Genomic DNA, 25,432 nt, shown 5'->3' with positions numbered 1-25,432 from the left:
TGTAGGGAATTTTAAGCATATGTTTTAGCATCCACACTTCGAAGGCCTCTATTTACTGAAGCTGATCTTTATTTATTGTCCTGTTTCTGAGGCACACAAGAAAATGGATAGAATGTAGCATCTAAGAAAAGTCATGGAAAGTGGAATATATTCTGCTATCAAGTGCATTTACTCACCAATAATCTGCTCACTGACTCTGTTTAGATTCTGCCAGAACCACTCAGCACCTGACCTTATTACAGTCTTGGTCCAGACATGGACATGAACTGAACTGGTGAGGTGAGAGTGACTGCTCTTGACATCAAGGCAGCTTTTGACTATGTGTAACATAGAAGATCCCGAGTAAAACTGAGGTCAAGGGGAATCAGTTGGAACAGTCTCAAGTGGTCAGAGTCATACCTTGTACAAGAAAAGATAATTGTGAATTTTGGAAGTCAGTCATCTCAGTCCTGAGACATTCTTGCTGCAATGTCCCAGGCCCAACCATCTTCAGTTGTTTCAATGATGTTCTTTCTATCATATGGTCAAAAGGGTATGTTTGCAGATGATTGTGCACTGTTCAGCAGTATTTGTGACTCTTTGCATACTGAAGCAGTCAGTGTCCATATGCAGCAAGACCTGGACACCATTCAGGCTGGGCTGATAAGTGACCAATAACACTGGTGCCAGACAATGACCTTTACCAAGAAGAGAGAATCTGACCACCACTCCTTTGGCATTCAGTGGCTTTATCATTGCTGTATCCCCCACTATTAACATCTGGGAGGTTATCATTGACCAGAAACAGACTGAATCAGCCAGAATCTGATATTCTATTTTCACAACTTAACTATTGAAATATTTTAATATTTCTGTAAACATCTTTTATTTGCATATCTTAAACAAATCAGCTTTCAAAAAGCTGGTGCATTAATGCACCAGACATCACAACTTCTTGTCAATGAAAACTTGAAACTGGCCAGGGTTTTTCTGTACCAAATTTCTTGAAAAACTTTGCTATTAACTTCATAAGAGAGACTTTTCTCAGCTTGCCCCTTGTTTATCCAAGTAATCTGAAGAATACAATGTTCATTAGCAGAATTGTATGTGCTATGATTCATGTTGTAACATTTTGCCCTTGCTAAAAAGAAATCCTGCAACTTATCACAAGCTCCACAAGAGATTCACTACTGTATTCATCTATACTTAAATGTAAAGTGCACTATTATGTGTTTGCTATTGCACTCTTCTGTCAGCACTTCTCAATCATATAGCAGAGTGGCGCAGTGGAAACATGCTGAGCCCATAACCCTGAGGTCTATGGATTGAAACCATTCTCTGCTATCCCGTTTTTGGGGCGGCATGGAAGCACAGTAGTTAGCACTGCTGCCTCACAGCGCCAGGGCCCTGGGTTCAATTCCTACCTCGGGTTATTGTCTGTGGAGTTTGCACATTCTCCCTATGTCTGTGTGGGTTTCCTCTGGGTGCTCTGGTTTCCTCCCACAGTCCAAAGATGTGTGGGTTAGGTGGATTGGCCATATTAAATTGACCCGAGTATCAGGGCGATTAGCATGGGGGAATATGTAGGTTTACAGGGATAGGGCCTTGGTGGGATTGTGGTTGCTGCACTTGATGGGCCAAATGGCCTCCTGCATTGTACAGATTCTATGATTCTATGCTTAATCATCACCAAATCTAAAAAGTTTGTTTCCCAGAAATGATTCCAGGTTGTGGATTTCTCTTGGGGAAGAGAGAACAAATTTTTTTGTCCAAACCACTTTGGTCACATGTCTTCTGTATCCTTCAGATTATAAATTTTTTTTCCCCAAAGATGTGATTTGCTCTCTCTAGACTTAAAACTCCTTGTTTAATTGCAAGTTTTCTCCTTTTCCTTACAGATTCCCTTGGTGTTGCAACTTTTTGACACGCTACATGCACTCTGTAATCTCCTGGTAGTAGCACCTGACAACCTTAAGCAGGTCTGTTCTGGAGAGCATCTGACTAATCTTGACAAGAACATCCTTCATGCCTTTGTGCAGTTACGGTCCGACTACAGATCAGCACGCCTTGGTCGTCACTTCAGCTGAAATCCTTGATTTTTGAAAGCAGAATATAGTGTCGAGCTTGATGTGCTGGACTTTTCGAGCTTAGGCTGTTTGGAACTTTGGAAGCTTTAAGTACAGGGCATTCCAACTCCTGTTAGATAGCCATTTACAAATATATTTGGGATATTTGTGACATCATTAAAAGGCAGCCATTATTGAACTGTGTTTCATTAAAAACAGAGGCTGAGTTAATCCAAGCTAAACAGTCATATTTTTGCACAATTTATGCTCTAACATTATCTGGAGCTGAACCTATCAGAAGCTACTAACGTTATTCAAGTTTTGCATATGTTACAAAATTTACGTTCATAACTAAATACAATCAGGGAGGTTGTTGAAGCACTGAATAAGTTTAAAGCTCAGTTCTATAAACACTTGTTTGAAGAAAATGTACAGTGTTTTATCCAGGTATAATGGATTTATTTCCTCTTGCTGTACACAGATGTAACACTATATTAATAGGAGTATATTTGTTTATACAGGTCTTTGATTAAACAGCTACAGCAGGTGCTTTGGCATATCGAACATAGTTATTGCTTCATGGGTTATTTTGTTGGTCTGGAAATGGGCTAAGGATTGAGGAAGTTGCAATGTATCACTGTTATGCCATTCCTATGTAAATTAACTTAGCTTTAGTATTGATGAACTACATATTACCTTTGCCATCTCTGGTGTTGATGTTGCTGTTCTCTGCTGTGGTAATAAAATTACTAAAGGAGAAAGAAGAATTGAATGTCATTGCTCTTCTAAGTTAATGGGGGAATGCATTTCTGTCTCTTAAAGTGAGTGAGTTTTAATCATCTTTGCCATAATCATCAGTAATTGCAAAAAAACTCAAATTATTTTGGAGATAATTTAATTGTTCTCTGAGCAAATCTTGTTCATCAATGTGACTCAAAGTACTATAAACAAATGGTCAGAATTTTTTACATTTTGTATTTTTTGACGTTCTAGAATTTGATTTTGCATTATTTCCAAAAGGTTGTATTAACTATAATTTTCTTCGCATGCATCCTGTGCAGTATTTCCTCCTCTTTATGAAGAGCAAAGAGTTACAAATGATGAGTGGTGGAAAACTGAAGAATTCTTCCACTGATGGTTAAATTGTAAAGGTTGCTTTCTCATCATTAAACTGCAATCGCCCCCTTATACAACGTAGTGAAGTATTTCTCTTTATTTCTATTATTGTCAATAATCCTGGATGTTGTTATCTATATACAGTGGAAAGAGAAGTTATCCAATTTAAACAGTTCTTCAATGGTCAGGACAAATGGTTTTAATATTTGAAATGCCACTTGTCGTGGTAACCAGACATGATTTTTCATTATATAACTTCTAAACCTCCTGATGGCTGCAAATCTAATATTGTTTAAAGGCAAGAAAACTCGCTGAAGAGGAGGAAAGTCAAACCTACTGAGGTTCATTTCTGTCTTGAGTTTTCTGAAATTAATTTATTGAATATGATATGTTTGATTTCCCCCATATTTGACTTCCTTGCCAGGCCACTTAACAACAGGTATATTGGAATTAGTGGGAGTAATGCAGTGTAGGCTGGAAATGTATCCTCGTTACAATCTTTGACTCAGAGACATGTAGTAGTTCTAGAAGTTTACCCTTTAATTTAAGAGTAAACTTCTTAAAACAATTTTAAGGGTAAATTCTTAAAGTTGTTGAATCTGAATTAAACTTCCTCCTTTCGCTAAAATTGCTTAATTGGAATGACTTATTCAAATGAGCTTTGGATTAATGGAAATATGCGATAGAGTTGCAGCCTTTTGTTTGAAAGTTGGACTAAGCTGATGTCAAAAGAACCCGTAGCTAAAGCTGTGGGCCAGCACCAAAGGTCAGAGAACTTTAGGCAATGAGGTATGATGAAGCCAGATAAACCTTGAGAACATGATCTTCAATGTGCAGACATGATTGTAAACACACTGATTCATACTGATTATGAATTTAATAAGTGATATAAGGCTGCATTTGTAGCATATTTCTCTCCACCCCCCCCCCCCTCCCCCTCCTGTGGATGATCAGAACCATAGATCATTTCACATTTTGGCTTCAACCTCCGACAGCAGCTCTGCAATGTTACTATTTTAGTGTAGCTGTAGTTTGTGAAAACTCTGGTAAATGCTCCGGTTCTCCCCCCCCCCCCCCCCCCCCCCCCCCCCCCGGGTTAAAAGATGTGCGGGTTAGGTTGATTGGCCATGCTAACTTACCCTTTGGTGTCAGGAGGACTAGCTAGGGTGAAACATGGGGTTATGAGAGAGGATCTGGGTGGGATTCTGGTTGGTGCAGATTTGATAGCCAAATGGCCTTCTGTACAGTAGGATTATGAGAAATCATGTTCTACAAATGACTTGCTTTCAGATTTTGAAACAAATAGCTTTTCCCTCACTTAATTCTTATTGACCTAGCAGGCCCTGTTAGTCAAAGTTATTTATATTAGGAGCACTTTAGGGGTTTAGGTGGTATAGTAAGACACAACAGGAATGTAATCTGTTTTTTACACTTGTATTTACTAATCAGTGTGATTCCATCACTTGGGGGTGAATGTGACAAATAATAAGCTTAGTAAAGCTGCTTCTAATGTTGCTGTGCATTGTGCCATGAGTTGTTTACCCGTTGCATGCGACTAAAAGAAGTAGAATGTTTGTGACACAGTCGTGCTTTAAAAAAAGTACCCGAAGGCTTGGAGAAAAGTGTTATGCCTACTTACCCACAGAGATCTATTCTTGGCTTCCTCCTCCTCTTTTACCTGCAGCCTTTTGGTGACATCCTCCTCGGCTTCCACACGTGCACTGAAAGTACTTGGCTCTCTAGATGTCAGAGAAACTGATAATAGCTGTATAATATCTTCTGGATAACACTGGGAAGCTCAAAGCCATTACCTTCTGTCCCTGTCACATCACCTATGCCCTTCATCGCTCACACAAGCTGAACAAGACTGTAGCTATCAAATCCTATTTTACTTCAAACAGAGCTACCAATCCCATATCTTCTCTATCATCATGACCACCTGCTGCCCTCTCCATAATAGCCCCATAAACTTGATGCATCACATTTGGCACTGAAATTTCTAAATCCCACCCCACAGCAAAAACATGGGCTCCTTTTTGTAAACCTTAGCTCATCCAAAAGTCTGCAACCTTTATTCTTTTCCACATGAAGCTTTATTCCTCTTGCAGTCCTTCATGACCTACCTTGGCTTCCTTGTCATTTCATCCTGCCCTAAGCTTGCTTCTTTCCCAAACACACTGTTTCTTTAATTCTGGACTGATGCACGCTTTCCCTCTCCTTCGCTCCACCATGCTGCCAATGTGTAAGTACACTATTCATGGGCAACCACAGTCTGCCATTCTGTCCCTAGACTTATTCTACTTTTAGCACCATCTTTTTTCACCGACTTCCTTTGGATCAGCAGCCAATGTTTTGTTTGTCCCTCTGTAAATCACTTTGGAATGTTTCGATATATTGAGTTGGATTATTAAAACAAGTTGATGCTTCATTTTACTCAGAATAGAAAGTGAGCTTTGGCCAGTATTCTGGATAACTTGAAGGGGCGATTCGGCTCTAAAAATCATGGCTTTGGCTGTGAAGTTTGGTTGTCGGTTATAGCAATCTTAAGTTTAGACTATTATCAAAAGAATGGAGATGAGGAATTATTTTGTTATGCACAGGGTTGTTAGGATGTGATGGTGCTTCCAGGTACAGTAATGGAAGCAGAATTCTTCATCACTTTTGTAAATGAAGTGGATAATTAATGTGGAACGTTTTAAAGGATCTGGAGGAAAGGAAGAGCAATGGGACTAAGGGGAAAATGTATTCTGTGCTGCAAAGTTCCATGTACATTTGACTGGCTAGTGTACTCCCAGAAAATGTCTGCAGTTTTAATTGATAAACAACAGTTTAAAACATAAGGTGCTACGTTTTTATTCATCTACTGTGCTTGGTCTTCAACAAATATTTATAGTAGCACCATATCAAAAGATTACATGTACATTCCTTTAACCAATCTATGCTTTAGAGAGAATTGGATTGAAGTGTAGTGGCCAAGCTTGCACACTTCTGTCCAGTTGGATCTCCCTAATTGGGAAAGTTTGCTATGGGTTCTGCCACTGAAAGGCTCCTAAATGAAATGGAAGGCATTTGCCCTTTGATACTTCAATTAGAGTGAGTTAACTCAAACTTCTATGTTGGGAAGCTTGTTAGATGGGAGAAAGAAGTTGGTCTCCATTGCAGTGTAGTGGCTGTTTTGTACCTGTTACTTCTACCCGATAAAGGATAACTATGTCAGCTATTGTGTGATCTTTTAAGTTTACACAGCACCTCAGAGCTGCTGCTGTTTTTGACATGAAACTTAAACCTGACATTCCATAAGCTCTTGTATCCTTTTTGAGTCCATGTTTGCTTTTGATCTGAAACTGGCACTCCAGAAGATTTGTTGTATGCTGGTTTTGTCTCAGCCAAGTAAATCTGTTCCATGATTTTGTGGTTGACCAACTCTCTCTGAAGGAATGAAGATAAAAATGACTTCTGCTCTTATTCAAAATTCCTGCCCAAGTTGTGGGAGAATTTCATTTGACTTGGAGATTACTTTCTTAAATGCAGCACTTCACTCAGATGAGAAGATTGTCTCTTTTGGGCACCCTGACTTCAAACTGTACGAATTAACTATTTGTTCAACTATACCTGTACACTTATTTTTCAGGGCATAAAACTTTTTTCACTCAACCTCATTTGTTAGAGGATTAGGCTTTATTTGGGCCTGTGGAGAACAGTCAGTATGCAAGGCTTATTATCCTGAGTAATGCACTTGTTTATTAAATGGTAAACATAGAAAATGATCCTTTGATATTGTTGGTAATAAAGACCTCTCACAACTTTGCTTAATTTTGTTTTGATATTAAGTTGCGACCCTGTTTTAAAAGGAGTGAGTAAAGTATACAGATTGTAATTCTGGGACCACGCATCTTTTTGTCCCCTGCTTCAAGTTTTACAATTTAAAATCAATACTTAATACTTTATTGTTGGAAGTGATTCCATACTACTATTTTGTTTCAAAGTAAAGGGAACCTCGTGACCTAGTTTTATATTGGGAAGCTTCGTCAAAGAAAGTAAAGACATCTGAAGGTACACTTTGTACCATGTCAATCTAGACATTTCAGTCAGTTTAGTGTGCTAGAAAAACACATGACTATTTTGGAAAATACAAGTTAACTGAGCCAGTTAACAGTTTCAGCCAAGTTCTCTCATCTGATTGTCTTTGTCTTTTCGGAAATAATGTGCTGTACAATCCTAGGTATAATCTGTTACTGGCCAGTTAGTCAAGTGCTCTCCAAATAACCTTTGCCCCTACTGTAATGCATTCATCAAATTCGATAGACCTCTAGTGGCCATAAAAGTATTGCAATAAAAGATTTGCAAAGTTTCTGAGGGAAATCTTGATAGGCCTAACTTTTGGCAATTTGATCAGTCTGTTCCCTGTAATATCTAGGAGAAATTACAAAATGCAATCAGAATAGAATAATACCTTTTTTATTGAATTTCTCTTTTGGCATATAGTGTGTCTCATTCAATTTACTTGGGATGAGCTATTATGTCAGATGTCTGCTCGGACATCGGTTTGGCTCAGTCCAACATTGGGAAATATCTGGATTGCCCACTTACATTAATGATATTAGCTACAGAAAAATTGAGAAACTTTTTTGCTTCCTTTCTGTTTGTCTTTTCCTCTTTTTTGGGTACAGTTAGGCTGGGCGATCATCAATTTACACAACTTTAAAAGTTGGGCGGGATTTTACAGTCGCGCTCAGGCAAACTCCTGCCCGAGGTCAACGGAGATTTCCGTTGTCGGACCCTCGCCACTCCGATTCTGTGGTGGGCGGGGTGGTCGAGTTCCAGCCAATAACATCTAGTTATTTTCCAGTCCTTAGAAGAATAATTATTTGTATATACAAACGATTCCTAACCAATTAAAGTGGCTTCCCTACAAACAATCCATTTTAATATGCACAAAATGATGTGTGCTTTATACAAAAAACAAACTTACGAAATATATTTTAATGATGCCAAAAGCTGAAACCATGACTAAAGTAATTGCTGGTAAGAATTAGCTATTGTTTAATATTAATATTGTTTAATATCAATACATGAGTTACAGAATCCCAAAACTGCTCACGAAAGAACTGAGTTTTCCAAACATTTTCCCACAGCTAGTACTGTAATTCCACATTGTACCTTTAGATGGCATGTTTTGATAACTACAGTCAATTGCTCCGCACATTTGAAGAAAAGTTTTTAATCAACATTTATTTCTCTTTGAAAATTCTGCTAACGTTTATTCCAAAAAAAGTCACAATGGGTAAATAACGGTTATTCTGCTGATTTATTTTTAATGTGGTGGGTGTATAACCTTGAAAGCATTTCCGGTTTTATAGCACATTCAATGACCATTATGGCATGTATAAAAACTAAGTACGAATAATATGATTAACTTTGTGCCCTGAAATCAAAAATGTTGTCGTTTACAGTCAGTACAGTAGCTGCTGTTCTGTATTTAAAAAAAGACAAAATTCTGAAAACAGTCAACAGGTTGTGCAGCATCTGTGGAGGGAAGAACAGAGTTAATATTTCAGATTGATTTTTTTGTAAGAACTACTGTTTTGTAGCTGACTTTTGAGTATTTGAAATGTAAAATTTTAAGTGTTAATCTCAAACTGTAAGTGGCCACGACTGCTATCAGTTTTTTAAAGAATCATTTTATAGTCTTTGTATAGCATGTGGAAAAGAAATTAAAATGAAATGGAATATTCTCTGGAGTGCTATGTTTAAACTTGTAATTAGAACTTCAATGTGAAATGTAAAGTTTGGCTACTGCAGTTGTTAAGAAGGGCCTAACAAGCATTTTCTAAAACTGTGTGCATGTATCTAAATTAATGGTTAAATAAATTGTTTAATGAAATGAATTTTAAGTTGCATGAATATATTTAGACTTCTTTGCTATTTGTACAGGAAGCATTATGAAAAATATACTTCACATCTAAATCTCAGCTCATTTTTAATGACAAGTATGATGCATGTTATATTATCAGATTTCTGGTACCTGGGTGTCAATTCCACAATTCCAAACTGCATTCAAACTACTGCCAAATTCCCTGCTTATCCCCTCCACTTTAATTTTAAACAGTTAATCTTTGTAAATTGCCATACATAATTATAAATGGATTTTCTAAAATATTACCATCTAAATGTCCTTCGTGTGCTTTTAATTGCTAATGGGGAAAAATGTCTAAGTAGGTATCATATCCTACAATCAAAATATTGGATCTTAAAGCAGACGTTTCTGACACCATTATCTTGGTCTTGAGGTATTCCATAAATCTGTTAGTAAATTCCTGATGCTGTCAGATGGATTTTCTATTCCACAAGTAGTCATTATTACTACAATTATGAGATTTAGAAGATGGTTATAATTTAGGAATGTCTCTAATTTAGGGTAAAATGTGTCCTGTTCTGAAGTTCAAAATGGAGACAATGTTAGCAGCATTTGTTTATGCTGGTGAAACTAGCTTGTCACCAAAGTCTCAAGAAGGTGTTGACAATGTTGGGTTGTAAGCAGTTATGCTTTAAACTGTCCATTTACTTCCAAGATTTAAAAAAGAGTTGGGGTCTCAAAAATAGCTAATGAACATTTCTACCTGGATATAAAGCCCTTGTGATTCATGCTGCCATAGAAATGTATTTTCAGAGGAAAAGGGGTTCGAAGCTATCCTGAAGTACACAAACTGGCAATCTGCCAGGATCTAGAAGAGTGGGCACAGCTGGAGGCTGAAATTCCCAATGAATCATCACAGAGAATTTGTGGATGACACCAAGATTGGGGGAACGGCAAATTGTGCGGAGGGTGTGGAGAGTCTGCAGAAGGATCTAGATAGGCTGGGCGAATGGGCCAGGAAATGGCAAATGGAATTTAATGTTGGCAAGTGTGAGGTGGTCCACTTTGGTAGGAAGAATGGTAGGAAGGACTATTACTTATGGGGCGAAAAACTGCAGCAGGCAACGGTGCAGAGGGACCTCGGGGTCCTTGTGCATGAGTCGCAAAAACCCAGCTTGCAGGTGCAGCATGTGGTCAGGAAGGCGAATGGGATGCTGGCCTTCATAGCGAAGGGGATTGAATATAAAAGTAGGGAGGTCTTGCTGCAGCTGTATAGGGCATTGGTGAGGCCGCAGCTGGAGTACTGTGTGCAGTTTTGGGCGCCGCACCTGCGCAAAGATATTTTGGCCTTGGAGGGAGTGCAGAGGAGGTTTACTAGGCTGATACCGGAGTTGAGGGGGTTGAACTATGAGGAGAGGCTGAATAAACTAGGCTTGTACTCGTTGGAGTTTAGAAGAATGAGGGGAGATCTCATTGAGACGTATAAGATGATGAATGGGATGGATAGGATAGAGGTGGAGAGACTCTTCCCACTGAAAAAAGACAGTAGGACTAGGGGGCACAGCCTCAAGATAAAGGGGGGGCATTTTAGAACAGAGTTGAGGAGGAACTTCTTCACTCAAAGGGTGGTGAATCTCTGGAATTCTCTACCCATTGAAGTGGTGGAGGCTGCCTCGCTAAATATTTTCAAGAAGCGGGTTGATGGGTTTTTGATAAGAGAGGGGATTAAGGGTTATGGGGAGAGGGCGGGAAAGTGGAACTGAGCCACGACAGATCAGCCATGATCTTATTGAATGGCGGGGCAGGCTCGAAGGGCCAGATGGCCTACTCCTGCTCCTATTTCTTATGTTCTTATGTTCTTATGTTATGTAGAATGGAACTTCACAATTAGATTCAAAAGACCAAATTAGTGAGGATTTAAAATGAGGCTGGAGGGTGAATCACCAAGGAAACCCCTTTGATGTAAAAGACAAGTCTGCAGTGAAAGGTGTAGAAGTTAGGAAGGGAAAGTATAGAAGTAAACCTTTGGGAGCTAAAGATTACTTTGGATTGGGTCCAGGAAAATTAAATGATTACTTAAGGGACTGTGTAAGTGGGAGCTTTTGGTTATGTTGAAAGTAAGATTGGAAAGTTCTGTAGTGCAAAATATAAGTTCCCTGCAACAATAGTTTTTTATTCTATGGTACGATTAGTCCGTTTGTTATAGTAAAAGTCTTGAAATACAAAATCTTGTCATACCATCCTTTATCTGTATCAATTGGAAGTTCGAATTTCTTTTAAGTCACTGGTGACTATAGGGATTGTACAAATTGGAGGCTGTTGTGGCATCTCCTATCCACAGGCTGAGACAAGTACACTGGATTTGGTCAGAGTTTAAGCAAGCAAGATTTTGTAGCAAGTTTTGCAGTATTTATTGGAAAGTGCTACATCTATTGCTGAAACAGTGGAATTTAAGCACTGGATGAATAAGTTCTTTGCCAAATCAAAACTAATAGTTAAATCTGGCCCAACGTTAAATCTACCTGTTTTTCTGAGTACCCTGCAATGGTCAATAAAGGTTTATTTAAAAATGGCAGCAGAAAATATAGAAACATTTAAAAGTAGACATGAAGAAGTCAGAAATAGTTGAAGTATTGGCTCAGCACTTGAAACTTGGAAGAAAAATGTAACATTGATAAAATTAAAATCGAGTTGGCTCAGATTTGGTTACAAATGAAGGAACTTGAAAATAAAAGAAAGGAATGAAGAAAACGTGAGAGGACAAAGCGAGAGAAAGGGAAATGCAATCTTAAATTTCAGAGGTTTAAAAAAAGGGAAAGCCTTGAATTACGACATTCTGAATAGGGAAAGGCTTCAAGTTTGTGAACAGGGAGTAGCAGGTAGATTTAATGATGGGTCAGATTTAACTTCTGGTTTTGACTGGGCAAGGAATATATTCCGCTTAAATTCAGCGAGGAAGGAGTTGAAGTTTGTTTTCTTCGAGAAAATTGTTACCAAGTCACAAAGGATGAGAAATTTGGACAATTAAATTGTCACTTGGCAGTACAGAACTTGTATAATGGAAAAAAGAGAGATGCTGTTGAAGATTTCCATCTTGCATTCATTAGGACAGCTGCAAGAATACCAAATTTCAAAGGGAACACCAAATTATACTACACAAGAAAAAGGGTATTGATTGGTTGGTAAGTGGACTGAGTTGTTGCCATGGAGAGGATGCACCAGAGAACAGTTAGCCCTTAGGCTTTAATTGTTAACTCTCGTCACTGTTGTGGAGGGGAATGCTCCAGGAAACAGTTGTCCCCAAGCATTTGTTTAATTGGAAAAGCTGCAGTGCCTGGAAATGGTCTTTCCACTTGCAAGGGCAGAGCCCTGTGTATGGATATATATAGTTTTTAGCAAGCCTGATTGATCACCTTAAATTGATAGTGCAATTCTTAGCACACTTGGATTTGTTCAGTAAGTGATGTCTAATCATAAAATCACATCTAATGTTGGATATTATATTCTGAGTGTTGCAAGCACAGGCTGCTCAGCACTGTCTGTTGCGAACAGATAAAGGGACATGCTGATTGCTATGATCCACCAATTGTTGTAACGTATGGCCCACACATCTGGCATTATACTCTTGCTGAAATTCATATACCACATTGCTCATTTGTGTGGGAGACAGAAGATCTTTCTGGCATCCTGTTGATGGAGAATGCCCTTTGTGATGCTACTGCACAGTAGCAGCACAATACAACTAGCTTCACCTGTAGCTCAAATCTTCTAGACACTTTACCCATTTAATGCAGACTGGGCACTTTCCAGGATGAAAGTTGTGGGCTTAGGCCCATTCATGAGTTGTACAACATAAAGTGAACCATGATTTGATCAGGGTAGCTAGTATCCTGCCGGATTGCTCTATGCCCTATTTTGACATCAAGCTTCCTTGGTGAGAAAATGGCTTGAGCCCTATTTGTAAAGTTGCCAGCAAGGCCAATCTTTGTGTATGGAGATGTAGGAATCCCAATATGCATTATGAACAATGAAGGTAGGCTTGTGGTAATAGAGAATCAATTAGTGGATTTCTCAACTAGCACATTGAGGAAAGGAAACTTGTTAGATGTCACCCTTTCAACGGTGAATTTGAGAGAAAGAAGGAATCCATTAAAGTGTGTAGTGAAATTCTTATATGCAGATTCAAATATAGCAAACATATCATCTATGTGGCAATCTGTGCATATATACTATCATTAAAGTTGAAGTCAGCTGAACAAGTTTATAAGTTCATAAGTTCAATGAATACAATGATTCAGATAATGTCAGCGGCATTGCCAAGGTAAGTGATACAGTGCACGTGTCTATGGCTTTCCTGAGGCGCACAGTCAATAGGCTAGCAGTGTTGAAAGGACACAATATTGAAATGTAGGCCTTGTGTAGCCTTTGTGAAGGAATACTTCACCATTTGTAAGAAGACTTGATCAGAATTGGTTGCAATTCATTCAACCATTTGGCCAATTCATGTTGTGCTGAACCAGTCAGTGGTAAGATGAGGTGTAAAGTTTTGAGCAGCCCATACATGTGGATGTAGTGAACCATTCAGCGGCTAGGTTTTCTGAGGCCTGGATGTAATACCCTAACTATGTTGAGGGTTATGGGTTTTAAACAAAAAGATGCAGTGTGCACACGTAGACTCAAAGTAAACCCAACATGTTTGTTGAAAGAGATGTTCTCTGTTCCCCAGTGACCTCATGATCATGTCATGTGACCTGCTCTTAAAGCAATCATACAACCACTTTAACATTGGGGAACCCAACCAATCACTAAAACCTACAAAGTTCTTTGAATCCATTAAAATATTTGAATTGCCAATCCCTTGTTCCACCGCTGTTCAACTCAAATGAGTGGGCTGGAGTCTAGTTTCAACATTTTAATACCTGATCTAACCATAACCTATTCATGTTTGGTACTTAAGATTCAGCCCTGCGTGCCCCTGCTTTTGTTTGCCCCATCATACATTCCGTATCCTCTGTAGAAGATGCCGCGTTGCTGTGCATCTCAAGATGCCATAAATTGTTGAGCAAAATCTCGAGTCTGTGGGCTGTAGTATATGTAATGTTTGCTGTTGACCATAAAGTGAAAGCCATTGATGATTCAATTGGAAAGGTCATGGTGTGTCAGCAAGCAAACCTCACTGAATATTACTTTAAGGAGAGTTGGGAGGCCTAATGAATCAATATCCTTTTACCTTTAGGACCCAAATTCAAATTTAGCAATGGTAATGGGATAAAAGGTCCTGAGTCCTTGATACGAGAAGGGCATCTTCTGAAATGAGTTCAGAAATATTGAGGTAGAGCAGAAGGAGTCTTGGGTTTCTATTTGATTATTGCTATTTGACGATCTGGAGGAAGGGGCTGAGTGTACGGTAACAAAATTTGCTGATGACACGAAGATAAGTGGAAAAGCAAATTGCGTGGAAAGTCTGCAGAGAGATCTGGATAGGCTGTGAGTGGGCGAGGATCTGGCAGATGGAGTATAATGTTAGCAAGTGTGAGGTTATCCACTTTGGTAGAAATAATAGTAGGAGGGATTACTATTTAAAGGGCGAAAAGCTGCAGCATGCTACAGTGCGGAGGGACCTGGGGGTCCTTGTGCACGAATCGCAAAAACCCAGTCTGCAGGTGCAGCAGGTGATCAAGAAGGCGAATGGAATGCTGGCCTTTATAGCGAGGGGGATAGAATATAAAAGCAGGGAAGTCTTGCTGCAACTGTACAGGGTACTGGTGAGGCCGCAGCTGGTGTACTGTGTGCAGTTTTGGTCGCCGCACTTGCAGAAGGATATATTGGCCTTGGAGGGAGTGCACAGAAGGTTCACTAGGCTGATACCGGAGATAAGGGGGCTAGCCTATGAGGAGAGATTGAATAGACTGGGTCTGTACTCGTTGGAGTTTAGAAGGCTGAGGGGGGATCTTGTAGAGACATATAAGATAATGAAGGGGCTAGATAGGGTAGAGGTAGAGAGATTCTTCCTGCTTAGAAAAAATAGCAGAACTAGAGGGCGCAGCCTCAAAATAAGGGGGGGCGGGGTGCGGTGTGGGGGGTCAGTTTAGATTGGAGTTGAGGAGGAACTTCTCCACTCAAAGGGTGGTGAGTCTCTGGAATTCTCTGCCCATTCAAGTGGTGGAGGCTATCTCGCTGAATATATTTAAGTCACGGGTAAATAGGTTTCTGATAGACAAGGGAATTAAGGGTTATGGGGAGAAAGCGGGAAAGTGGAACTGATCCACTTCAGATCAGCCATGATCTTATTGAATGGCGGGGCAGGCTCGAAGGGCTAGATGGCCTACTCCTGCTCCTATTTCTTATGTTCTTATTGGCAATAATGCAGATAGCAAATTTTGAAAAATACTTTTATTGTCTTGAAATTTCTTACCTACATGGGCACAAACATATTTTAGCAAAAAATCAACAAAAAAGATTAAAGATGAATTTATTGGTCATATCCAACATAGGATCTAGTTACACTGATCCCCCAAAAGTTTCCCATAACCTATTTAAGCATTAAATATTTTAGATTTTTCTAACTTTGTTGTTCCCAAATGGGGAACAAAATAGAAAATATTTAGCTTCATGATTGAAGGCTTCTACACAAAAAAATTAGAATGATTAATTAAAAAAATTCAAATCTGCATTTTACCAGTGCTATAATTGACACCATCCTGGATTCAGTGTGAAAAGTGTAAACACCAATATTGATTTTCATAAGGTTACAGACTCGATCTGCATTATCATAACAGCTTGAATTGCACTGCATCAAATATTAGCTGATAATAATGGGCTTTATAGCCTAATCAGAAGGTTTGCTGAAAATACAGTTTTAATGATTGTTTACATAACTCCAGAAGCCAATCAGTTTCATTACACGGTGAATGTCTTTAAGCTGCCAGAATGCATTCCTGCAGGATGTATATGGTAAATTCTCCACATGGATTACTGCTGAATTTATGTTAGTTGTTATATTTTCACTTGTTATAATCTCACAATTGCACTGAGGTTCGGCATGTTTCACTTTCCAATACCAGACCTGAAATGCTTATTTTTAAGAAATAGCAGCATTAAGAGGTTTTTTTATGTGGTAATTGTTATAGTTTTCTAAACCAGTATATCCTTCAAGATACCTACTGGCCCGTAGAAACATACAAGATAGGAGCAGGAGGAGTCCATTTGGCCCATCTAGCCTGCTCCGCCATTCATCACGTTCATGGCTAATCGTCCAACTCAATAGCCTAATCTTGCTTTCTCTTTCTGGTTCCAATACCTTTACCTTTCTTCTCTGTGATACATTTTTGATGGCTCCTTGGTTCAAATAATTAATTTCAAATGTGCAGCAATGATGTTGGTACAATTGGCTCCAGTATCCTTGGCCTTAGGGTACATTCCCCAGAATTTAGAAGGCTGAGGGTGATTTGATCAAGGTAGCAAGAGGAAATGATAGGCTAGATGTGGAGAAACTGCTGGTTAGGGAGTCTAAGACAGAGATGTAATTTAAACATTGAGCCAAATCTTTTAGAAGTGAAGACAATAGTCATTTCTACATGTAAAAGGAGGTAGGATTTTGGAACTCTTTTTCGCAAACAATTAATGCTAGATTATTTGTTAAATCTAGCAATCTCGTTTAAAATTCTGTGGGATCTGGGACACAGGATCTAGATCACAGCTCTCACTGAATGGCAGTGTAAGTAAAGTGGGGTACTCCTATTTCTAAGAGTAAAATTTCCTGTTCCCACTTCTGATCACTGTCTTTGGGATTGTACCTTTGTGGGTGTCGGATTGAAACAGTAACGCTGTCTCTCTCTCTCTCTCTCCCCCTCTCTCTCTCTCTCTCTCTCTCTCTAAGTGCTCAAGTTGAGCCTGTCCTGTGACCTGAAAAGAGTGGTGCAGGATGTAGAGAATGGGCTGTGTGCATCTGTTCATGTGGGGCTCATGTTATCAAACCTCACCGTGCACCCTGCTCCCTATTTCTTGTGTGCCTATTTGGGGATGGGGTAGACATTGTGAGTATATTACTGTTTCTTTGCTGGCATTGGGTCAAAATCCTGGAATTCTGTCCTTAAAAGCACTGCAAGTGTTCCTACACTGTTGTCATCCATTCCCTCCAATTCAGATGATATCTGCTCAGCATTGTACGTTTGTGCCATGGGCCCTTTGTGACTGAACTGGCTGATTCTCAACCTGCAGATCTTTGGACACGAAGCAGGACATCTCATAAGGTGATGGGATCTGAAATGCAGGGTTTGCTTAATTTTCCTTCCTTCTCTCATTCACTCTCATAGAATCCCTAAAGTGCAGAAGGAGGCCATTCAGCCCATCGAGACTACATCAATAACAATGCCACCCAGGCCCTTTCCCCAAAACCCCATGTATTTATCCTACTAGTTCCCCCAACAAGGGGCAATTTAGCATAGCCAGTCAATCTAACCTGCACATCTTTGGACTCCATCTCATCATTATGATGTTATAATTTAACATGGCGCAGTTTGATGGATAAGTTGTCATTATTCTCAACAATTGGTAGCAAAATCCTCCTGGCCATTAATGCCACTGCTGCTGCGCTTCGTGTTCTCAAGGCATTTTCTTTGTCCTCCCCAGGATTTTTGACTATTCAATAGTCTATCCTTCAAGACTATTCAAGGACTTGGTGGTGAAGAAGATATTCAGCCATGAAGAAAGGGCGTACAGTTCGTGGAAGTTGATTTCACTGGAGTTTTGCCTGAATATTTGTGGATTTGGCTTCGAGAAGGTCATTAGCAATTGTTTGATGATTCTCCCATTGACTCTGCTGGATGTGGCAGAGGTCTTACTGGTGGAATTTCTCCTGATTGTTGTGTGTCACTGATGCACAGGATATCACCATATAACAGGAGAATGATGACAGCAACTGCTCTGTGAATTAGGACTTTTGTTGACTTGCAGAGGTCTTTGTTATCAAAAATTCTCTGCTGTGATTTGTAGAAAGCTGAGCTTGTGCATCTGATCTGGTCTTGGATCTCATCGTCAATGGTAGCCATTTGAGAGAGGTGGCTCCCAAGGCTTTTTATAGTGTCTTCTTCAATCTACATAGGAGCTGGAATATTTAGCTGTGATGTGGATTGATAAGTTTTGTTTCAGCTACATTTGGCAGCACAGTGGTCAGCACTGCTGCCTCACAGTGCCAGGGACCTGGGATCAATTCTGGGTCAGGTGACTGTCTGTGTTGAGTTTGCACATTCTCCCCGTGTCTGCGTGCGTTTCCTCTGGATGCTCCGGTTTCCTCCTCCAGTCCAAAGAAGTGCGGGTTAGATTGACTGGCCATGCGAAATTGAACCTGGTGTCTGAGGATTTGCAGGATAAGTATGTGGGGTTACAGGAATAGGGCCTGAGTGGGGTCGGTGCAGACTCGATGGGTCTCCTTCTGCACTGTAAGTATTCTATACATTCAAAGACACGCTGAATGTTTTATAGGCAGAATTTACAGGATTGAGAATGACTTGCAAATCTGGTGCATAGATGGCAATGACACAGCAGTCACCTGTAAACTGTACATGTAGCTGTGATGAGCAGTTTAGTTTTGGCATGGAGGTGACTGAGGTTAAAGAATTTTCCATTTAGGTGGCAATGCTTACACCACAGGGTAGTTAAGCCACTTTCAGGTAGATTGTAATTATTATGGGAGGGTGGCTGAGGGAGAAATGACAACAAAAGGAGAGACCTGCTTTTCTTAGAACAGTGCTAGAAGCTTTGGTTCAAACTGCAGCATAAACCATTACCAAAGCAGCGTTACCATAGCACTGAGTGTGGGCCAGACCTTCAACCCACAATCACTGAGTCAATGCAGCTCTAATAAAAATGGTTGAAAGGTGATAAACTGCTTGATTGTAGCTGTTTTAACAGAGAAAGATGATTGGCACAATTTTAACACCTCACCACGCCTGGGGCTCAGTGCAGTGAGGTGGGGAAATAGCGTGCAGAGCTAAAGATCCAATCTGTCACTGGCATGAAATGGTTTGCGATCTTCCTGGTACCTTTCTAATGGCGTGAGCTTTCAGAAAGGGTGCAAAGCTGATTAGCATATTTAGAGTGGTGTTTAAATATGCATAGCTCATTCAAATCCCAGTGCATGGAACCGTCAGGCCTTTGGTCATGGTGCTTTGGGAATGAATCGGTACAGGTCTCCACAAGTACAGACTTGGTGTGCTGGTAACACCGGCGTGGGGTGGGGTGGGGTGGGGTGCGGGGGAGCAGGGGTGGGGAGCTTGGAGACCATAGAAGCCCCTGAGTTGTTGAGGCACAGCCAAGAGTGCCCACCGGACACCCTGCGGTGCCCACTAAATACCATAGCAGTAGCCACCATGCACCTTGGCAGTGCTGGTTGGGCACTGCCAGTATGCCAGGAGCAGTGACAGGAAGGTGGGGCCTGGTGGAAGCCATGACAGGGGACTATGTGAGGGGATCGTGCAGCTGTGGATTATGGAGGGGGTCTAATGGGGTAGTGTTGGGGGTCTGGCAGGGGCACTAATTGGGAGGACTCTGATGCCCCGATGCAGGTGGTCTGTGTCAGAGGGGGTAAAATATGCCACTGATGAGGGTGAGGGTCCTGATGTCTGACGGTGGGGGAAGAAGGGGGTCTCCCAGTGCAGTGTGAAACGGGACATCCTTGCGAAACAGCACCCAAGCTTTCTGCAGCCATCTCACCAGGATGTTTGGGTTCCCCCATTCCAAGACTGGCACGCAACTCACGGCTCTCCAAACAAGTGGCTGAGCGTGGGACAATTGCGGTGCAGAGTAGCTGAGAGACGTCTGTGGATCACTCCACATCAGCGTTAGTTTTTTGGGAAAATTTTACCTGATGTCTTTTTGTTGAACCCTGGCGCCGTCATGTTGCTCCACCAAAAGAAATAAAATAAGGAGGCAGCCAAGCTTATAAATACTAAGAAAATGTTAGCCCCGCCTGAAACAATAGCAAGTACAGAGAGCTTCAACAACACATTGAAAGCACTGTTTTAAGTGGATAAAAAAAGGGATATACTCGCTTCCAAGTATGAGTGTACTCCCAGGGTGAGGTTTTATGCTGCATTATTACATCAACACCTCAAGTTACATCTACATTGCCAACTCTGTTTTTGTCAATGTTTCGTTTCCTTGAGTGATAAACATGAAAACATTATAATGAAGCAATTACTGATTAAAGAAAACACGGTGACAGAAAAATAAATGCAAGCTGCTTCCAACACACCTGAAATCCTTTGGCAATACACAGAAATATTTTAAGTTATTTTAGTTTTATGCTTCTTGTATGTTTCCCCTGATGATCAGAAATTAATTGAGAAAACCCTTTTCATTTTCTGCACACACACAAATTTAGATAAAGGAGTTTATATAATTTTCCTCCTTGTTGTGTTATTGCAAGAGGTTTTTATGAAAAATGATGCATTTTCCTCCCATTCCCTGCTGTTAATCTGTGTGTGTGTGTGTGTGTGTGTGTGTGTGTGTGTGTGTGTGTGTGTGTGTACATACACCTTTCACAGTTGAAGATAAATAATCTGCCAGCTGAAACTAGCAGTAGCTCTGGGGTTACTCAGACTTTTCGATTGGGAAAGTATTTGGATGCCATTTTTTCATGAAATGTGAGCATCACTGGCTACTAATGGCCAACATTTATTGTCCACCTCTTATTGCCCTTCTTGAACCACTGCTGACCATGTGGTGGAGGTGCACCCACAGTGCTGTTTGGAAAGGAGTTCCAGGATTTTGACCCAGCAACAGTGAAGGAGTAGCAATATAGTTTCAAGTCAGGATAGTGAGTGGCTTTGGGGAACTTACAGGTTGTGACGTGCACAGGTATCTACTACTCTTTTCTGTCTATGTGGGAGACACTGAGGGTTTGCTGTTGAGGGCGTCTTGTTGATTTACTGCAGTACACCATGTAGATGGTACATACCACTTCCACTATTCATTAGTGGTGGAAGGAACAAATGTTTAAGAAGGTAGATGGGGTGCCAATCTGCTTTCTCCTGGGTGACATGCTTCTTGAGTGTTGTCGGAGAAGCACTTGTCCAGGCAAGTGGACAGGCCTTGGGGAGGCAAATTATTTGCTTTAGAATTCCCAACCTGTGCCCTGCTTGTATCTGCAATATTTATATTGATGGTCCAATTTCTGCTCAATGGCACCCCCAGGATGTTGATAGTGGGGGATTTAATGATTTAATGTCACTGAATGTCAAAGGGAGATAGTTTGATTCCCATTTGTTGGAGATGGTCATTGCTTGGTACTTGTGTCGTGTGAATGTTACTTATCAACCCAATGATGAACGTTATCTAGATCTTGCTGCATATCAAAAACTGCTTCAATAAATGAGGAGTCACAAATAATGCTGAACATTGTCAATCATCAGTGAGCATCCAGTATCTAAGTTTAAGTTTATTTGTTAGCATCGCAAGAAGGCTTGCATTATTGATGCAATGAAGTTACCATGAAAATCCCCTTGTCACCACAATCCAGCACCTGTTTGGGTACACGGAGGAGAAATGTAGTATAGCCAATGCACCCAACCAGCGTATCTTTCGGACTGTGGGAAGAAACCAGAGCACCTGGAGGAAACCCACGCAGACCTGGGGAAAATGAACAGACTCCGCATAGACAATGACCCAAGCCATGAATCAAACACTGATCCCTAGTGCTGTGAGGAAGCAGTGGTAACTACTGTGTTACCGTGTCACCCGTGGATAGCTATTTCTTGACATCATGTGGAGTGAATTGAATTGAATTGGCTGAAGACTGACATCTGTACTGCAGGGGATTTCAGGAGGAGGCTGAAATAGATCACCTACTTGGCACTTCTGGTTGAAGATGGTTGCAAATGTTTCAGACTTGCCTTTTGCTCTGATGTTGCTGGACTCCCCCATCACTGAGGGTGGGAATGTTTGTGGAGCCTGTTCTTAAGTTAGTTGTTAAATTGTCCAGTACCATTCGTGGCTGGCTGTTGCTGGACTGCAGAGCTTAGATCTGATCCATTGCCTGTGGGCAGGATTAACTCTGTCTATCACAGGCTGTTCATTCAGTTTGTCATGCAAGTGGTCCTGTGTTTTGGTTTCACCAGATCAACACTTCATTTTTTGGTATGCTTGGTTTCTTGCAGTCTTCTTTGATCCAGGTTTCTCCCCTGACTTGATGGTAATGATAGAAGGGGGAAACTCCCAAGCCTCGAGTTTACAATTTTGCTGCTGATGGTCTACAGCACCTCATGGTTGTCTATGTCTGAGTTCTAGATGTGTTTGAAATCTATCCTTTTCAGCACAGTTGTAGTGTCACACAACATGATGGTCAGTATCCCCAATGTGAAGACAGGATGTTACCTCCACAAGCACTCTACTAATATTGGCACGGACAGATGCATCTGCGACAGATAGATTTGTGAGAATTGAATTTAAGTTGATTTTTCTCTTTTGTTGGTTCCCTCACCCCCTGCTGCAGATCCTGTTGAGTAGCCATGTCTTTCAGGACTTGACCAGTTCAGTCAATAGTGTTGCTACAGTGTCACTCTTAGTGATGGACATTGAAGTATTTCTCCATCTCCCCCAGGAACATCCTTGCCACCCTCAGTCCTTCTTTTAATTCCCAAGCTTCAACATAGAGGAGAACTAATTCATCAGCTCAGGGGTGAGATGGGATTGTTGGGGGAGGGGGGGGCACTGGAAGGTAGCATTTAGCAGAAAGTTTCCTTGCCCATGTTTAACCTGATTCCATGAGGCTTCTTGCAGTCCAGGCCCAATGCTGAAGGCTTCCAAGGCAATGTCCTCCCAAATGTTATGCACTGTGACACCATTCTGGTGGTTCTGTCCTCCAGGTGGGGATGATGGTGTTGTGAACATTGTCTGTAATGTGTGATTCTGTGAGTGTGCATACGTCTTGCTATTGTTTGGCTAGTCTGTGAGACAGCTCTCCCAATTTTGGCACAAGCCCCCCGATACTGGTAAGGAGGGATTTGCAGGGTCCACAGGGGTGGGTTTGCCATTGTTCCTGGTGTCTAGGCTGATGCTGGTTGTCCTTCCGATTTCACTCCTTATTGACTTTCCTGTAGTAGTTTGAATGAGCTGAGTGGCTTGCTAGGTCATTTTGGAAGTCAACCATATTGATGTTGGCCACTGCCATAGATTTCCCCAGAGCATTAGTTAGAGATTTTGGATGACTGATTCATTACCACTGCAAGTAAGAAGTCTCACAACACCAGGTTAAAGTCCAACAGGTTTATCTGGCAGCACAACTTTCTTAGTCTCAGGCACCTTCTTCAGGTGAAGAAGGACTTCGCCTGAAAAAGTAACCTGAGACTCTGAAAGCCATTGCTGCCAAATAAACCTGTTGGACTTTAACCTGGCGTTGTGAGCCTTCTTACTGTGTTTACCCCAGTCCAATGCCGGCATCTCCACATCATTACCACTGCGCCGTTGCATCTATAAATGATGTAAACCAGATTTGAACAAGACACTATCAAGCTGAAAGAATGAGTATGAAGTAAGAAAAGGAATAAAAGAAATACAGTGCACAGAGAACGATAGAAAACAACACAGAAATATGAAGTAAGTACTAAGGTGCAAAATAGAATATGAATAAAGCATACAAGGAATATCAAAGCTAATGGCAAAAGATTTTTTAATAAATTTGTTTAAGATAAAGCTGTGGGGAAGAGGGAATCTGAGCCCACTAAAGACAAATGTGAGCAAGAATGAGAAATTATCAGCTTTATTCAATGATTTCTTTGGATCTACTTTCAAAATGTATGAAAAGGACAAGGCAACCTAAAAAATAAGTCAGCAGGAAGAATATACTGTACTGAGTGTAAGTGGTATGGTAATGGAGATAATGGGATTTCAGATCAACAAAACTTCAAGACCCAATAGTATTCTATCCTGGGGGTATGGAAGGCAATAGATGAGGAAATTGCACATACATTAGTCATAATTTCCCAAATATGTCTCGTCTCAGGAATTGTGCCTTTGAATTGAGAAACTGCCAATATCACTCCATTATTGAAGGAGGGAGAGATAAAAAGCTACTTCCAGATTTATCAGAATAATGTCAATTGTGACGCTATGGACATTTATCATTTTGTGAAGAGACCTGAATGAGGGGCCCTGAACATAAGCGAGTCACTAATAATAGGAAATTCAGGAGAAACTTTTTTCCCTAAAGACTGGTAGGAATGTGGAACTCATTACCACAATTAGTCATTGAGATTTCTAGCATAGATGCATTTAATGGGAAACTAGGCAAATAAATGAGGGAGAAAGAAATTAAAGGAAGTGTTGATTGGATTAGTTGAAGTAAGAAGAGAGGTGGCACCATGGTAACACAGAAACTAGTTTTGTCTTGTTTATATATCCAATTCAATTCAATCAAAGCCCAATTCAAAGTCTCAGTAAGTGAGACATTCCCGATCCAAGCTGACAAGACAGGGCTCTCACCTCCTGTCTTGGGCTTGATCTACATGATTCAAGCTGATTGGAGCAGCCATTGCACCTTCTTCAAGGCTTGATCTCATTTGCGTCTTAGCCAAATTAGTGTAACCTCACAACTTCAAATAAGTGCAGCACATCAATACTACACTTGATCTAAGCCACAAGTCCAAGAAGCGAAAAACTAGTTGGGCTAAATGGCCTGAGTTTATGCTGTAGATACTATGACCTGGAGTTTGTGGGCAGTGCGCTGTCGCTTTCCTCTTAGTAAGTATAACTGAGAGATGGCGGCACGGTAGCACAGTGGTTAACACTGCTGCTTCACGGCTCCAGGGATCTGGGTTCAGTTCCCAGCTTGGGTCACTGGCTGTGTGGAGTTTGCACATTCTCCTCGTGTCTGTGTGGGTTTCCACCGGGTGCTCTGTTTTCCTCCCGCAATGTGGGTTGGGTTGATTGGCCATGCTAAAATTAGCCCTTCGTGTCCTGAGATGTGTAGGTTAGAGGGATTAGTGGGTAAATATGTAGGGATATGGGGGTAGAGCCTGGATGGGATTATGGTTGATGCAGACGCGATGGGCCAAATGGCCCTCTTTCTGCACTGTAGGAGTTCTATGATTCTACGTAATGACATCTTTGGCAAGAGATTTGCCTTTTCCATCATGAATTGGTGCAGCAAATGACTACAACATTCTTTACTGGGGAATCCCCAGATTGGAGCTGAAGTGATTTCATTAGGCACTCCGAGTAGTCAATTGTATTGAAAGATTTTTATCAGTATCCAACTAGGAAACAGTAAAATAAGGACAGCCATGGTGGCACAGTGGTTAGCACTGCTTCCTCACGCCACGAATGTGGTTCTGATTCCTGGCTTGGTTCACTATGCAAAGTCAGCATGTTCTCACCATGCCTATGTGGGTTTCCTCTGGGTGCTCCGGTTTCCTCC

General features: G+C 40.9%; 1 protein-coding gene across 1 annotated transcript in view; it reads left to right on the top strand.

Moving 5' to 3' along the window:
* The window catches only part of exoc5 (exocyst complex component 5), an 80,875-nt gene extending 76,803 nt beyond the window's left edge, over positions 1-4,072 (top strand). The window contains exon 18 of the mRNA XM_080202759.1: positions 1,878-4,072. Coding sequence (XP_080058885.1) covers positions 1,878-2,066 — 189 coding nt within the window. The 3' untranslated portion in view covers positions 2,067-4,072. The remainder of the gene's footprint in view (positions 1-1,877) is intronic.
* Positions 4,073-25,432: the final 21,360 nt, after the last annotated feature.

Source organism: Carcharhinus amblyrhynchos, chromosome 14 (assembly GCF_965287045.1).
Source record: "Carcharhinus amblyrhynchos chromosome 14, sCarAmb.v2.hapA, whole genome shotgun sequence".
Classification (NCBI taxonomy): Eukaryota; Metazoa; Chordata; class Chondrichthyes; order Carcharhiniformes; family Carcharhinidae; genus Carcharhinus; species Carcharhinus amblyrhynchos.
This window is presented reverse-complemented; position numbering and strand designations above follow the sequence as displayed.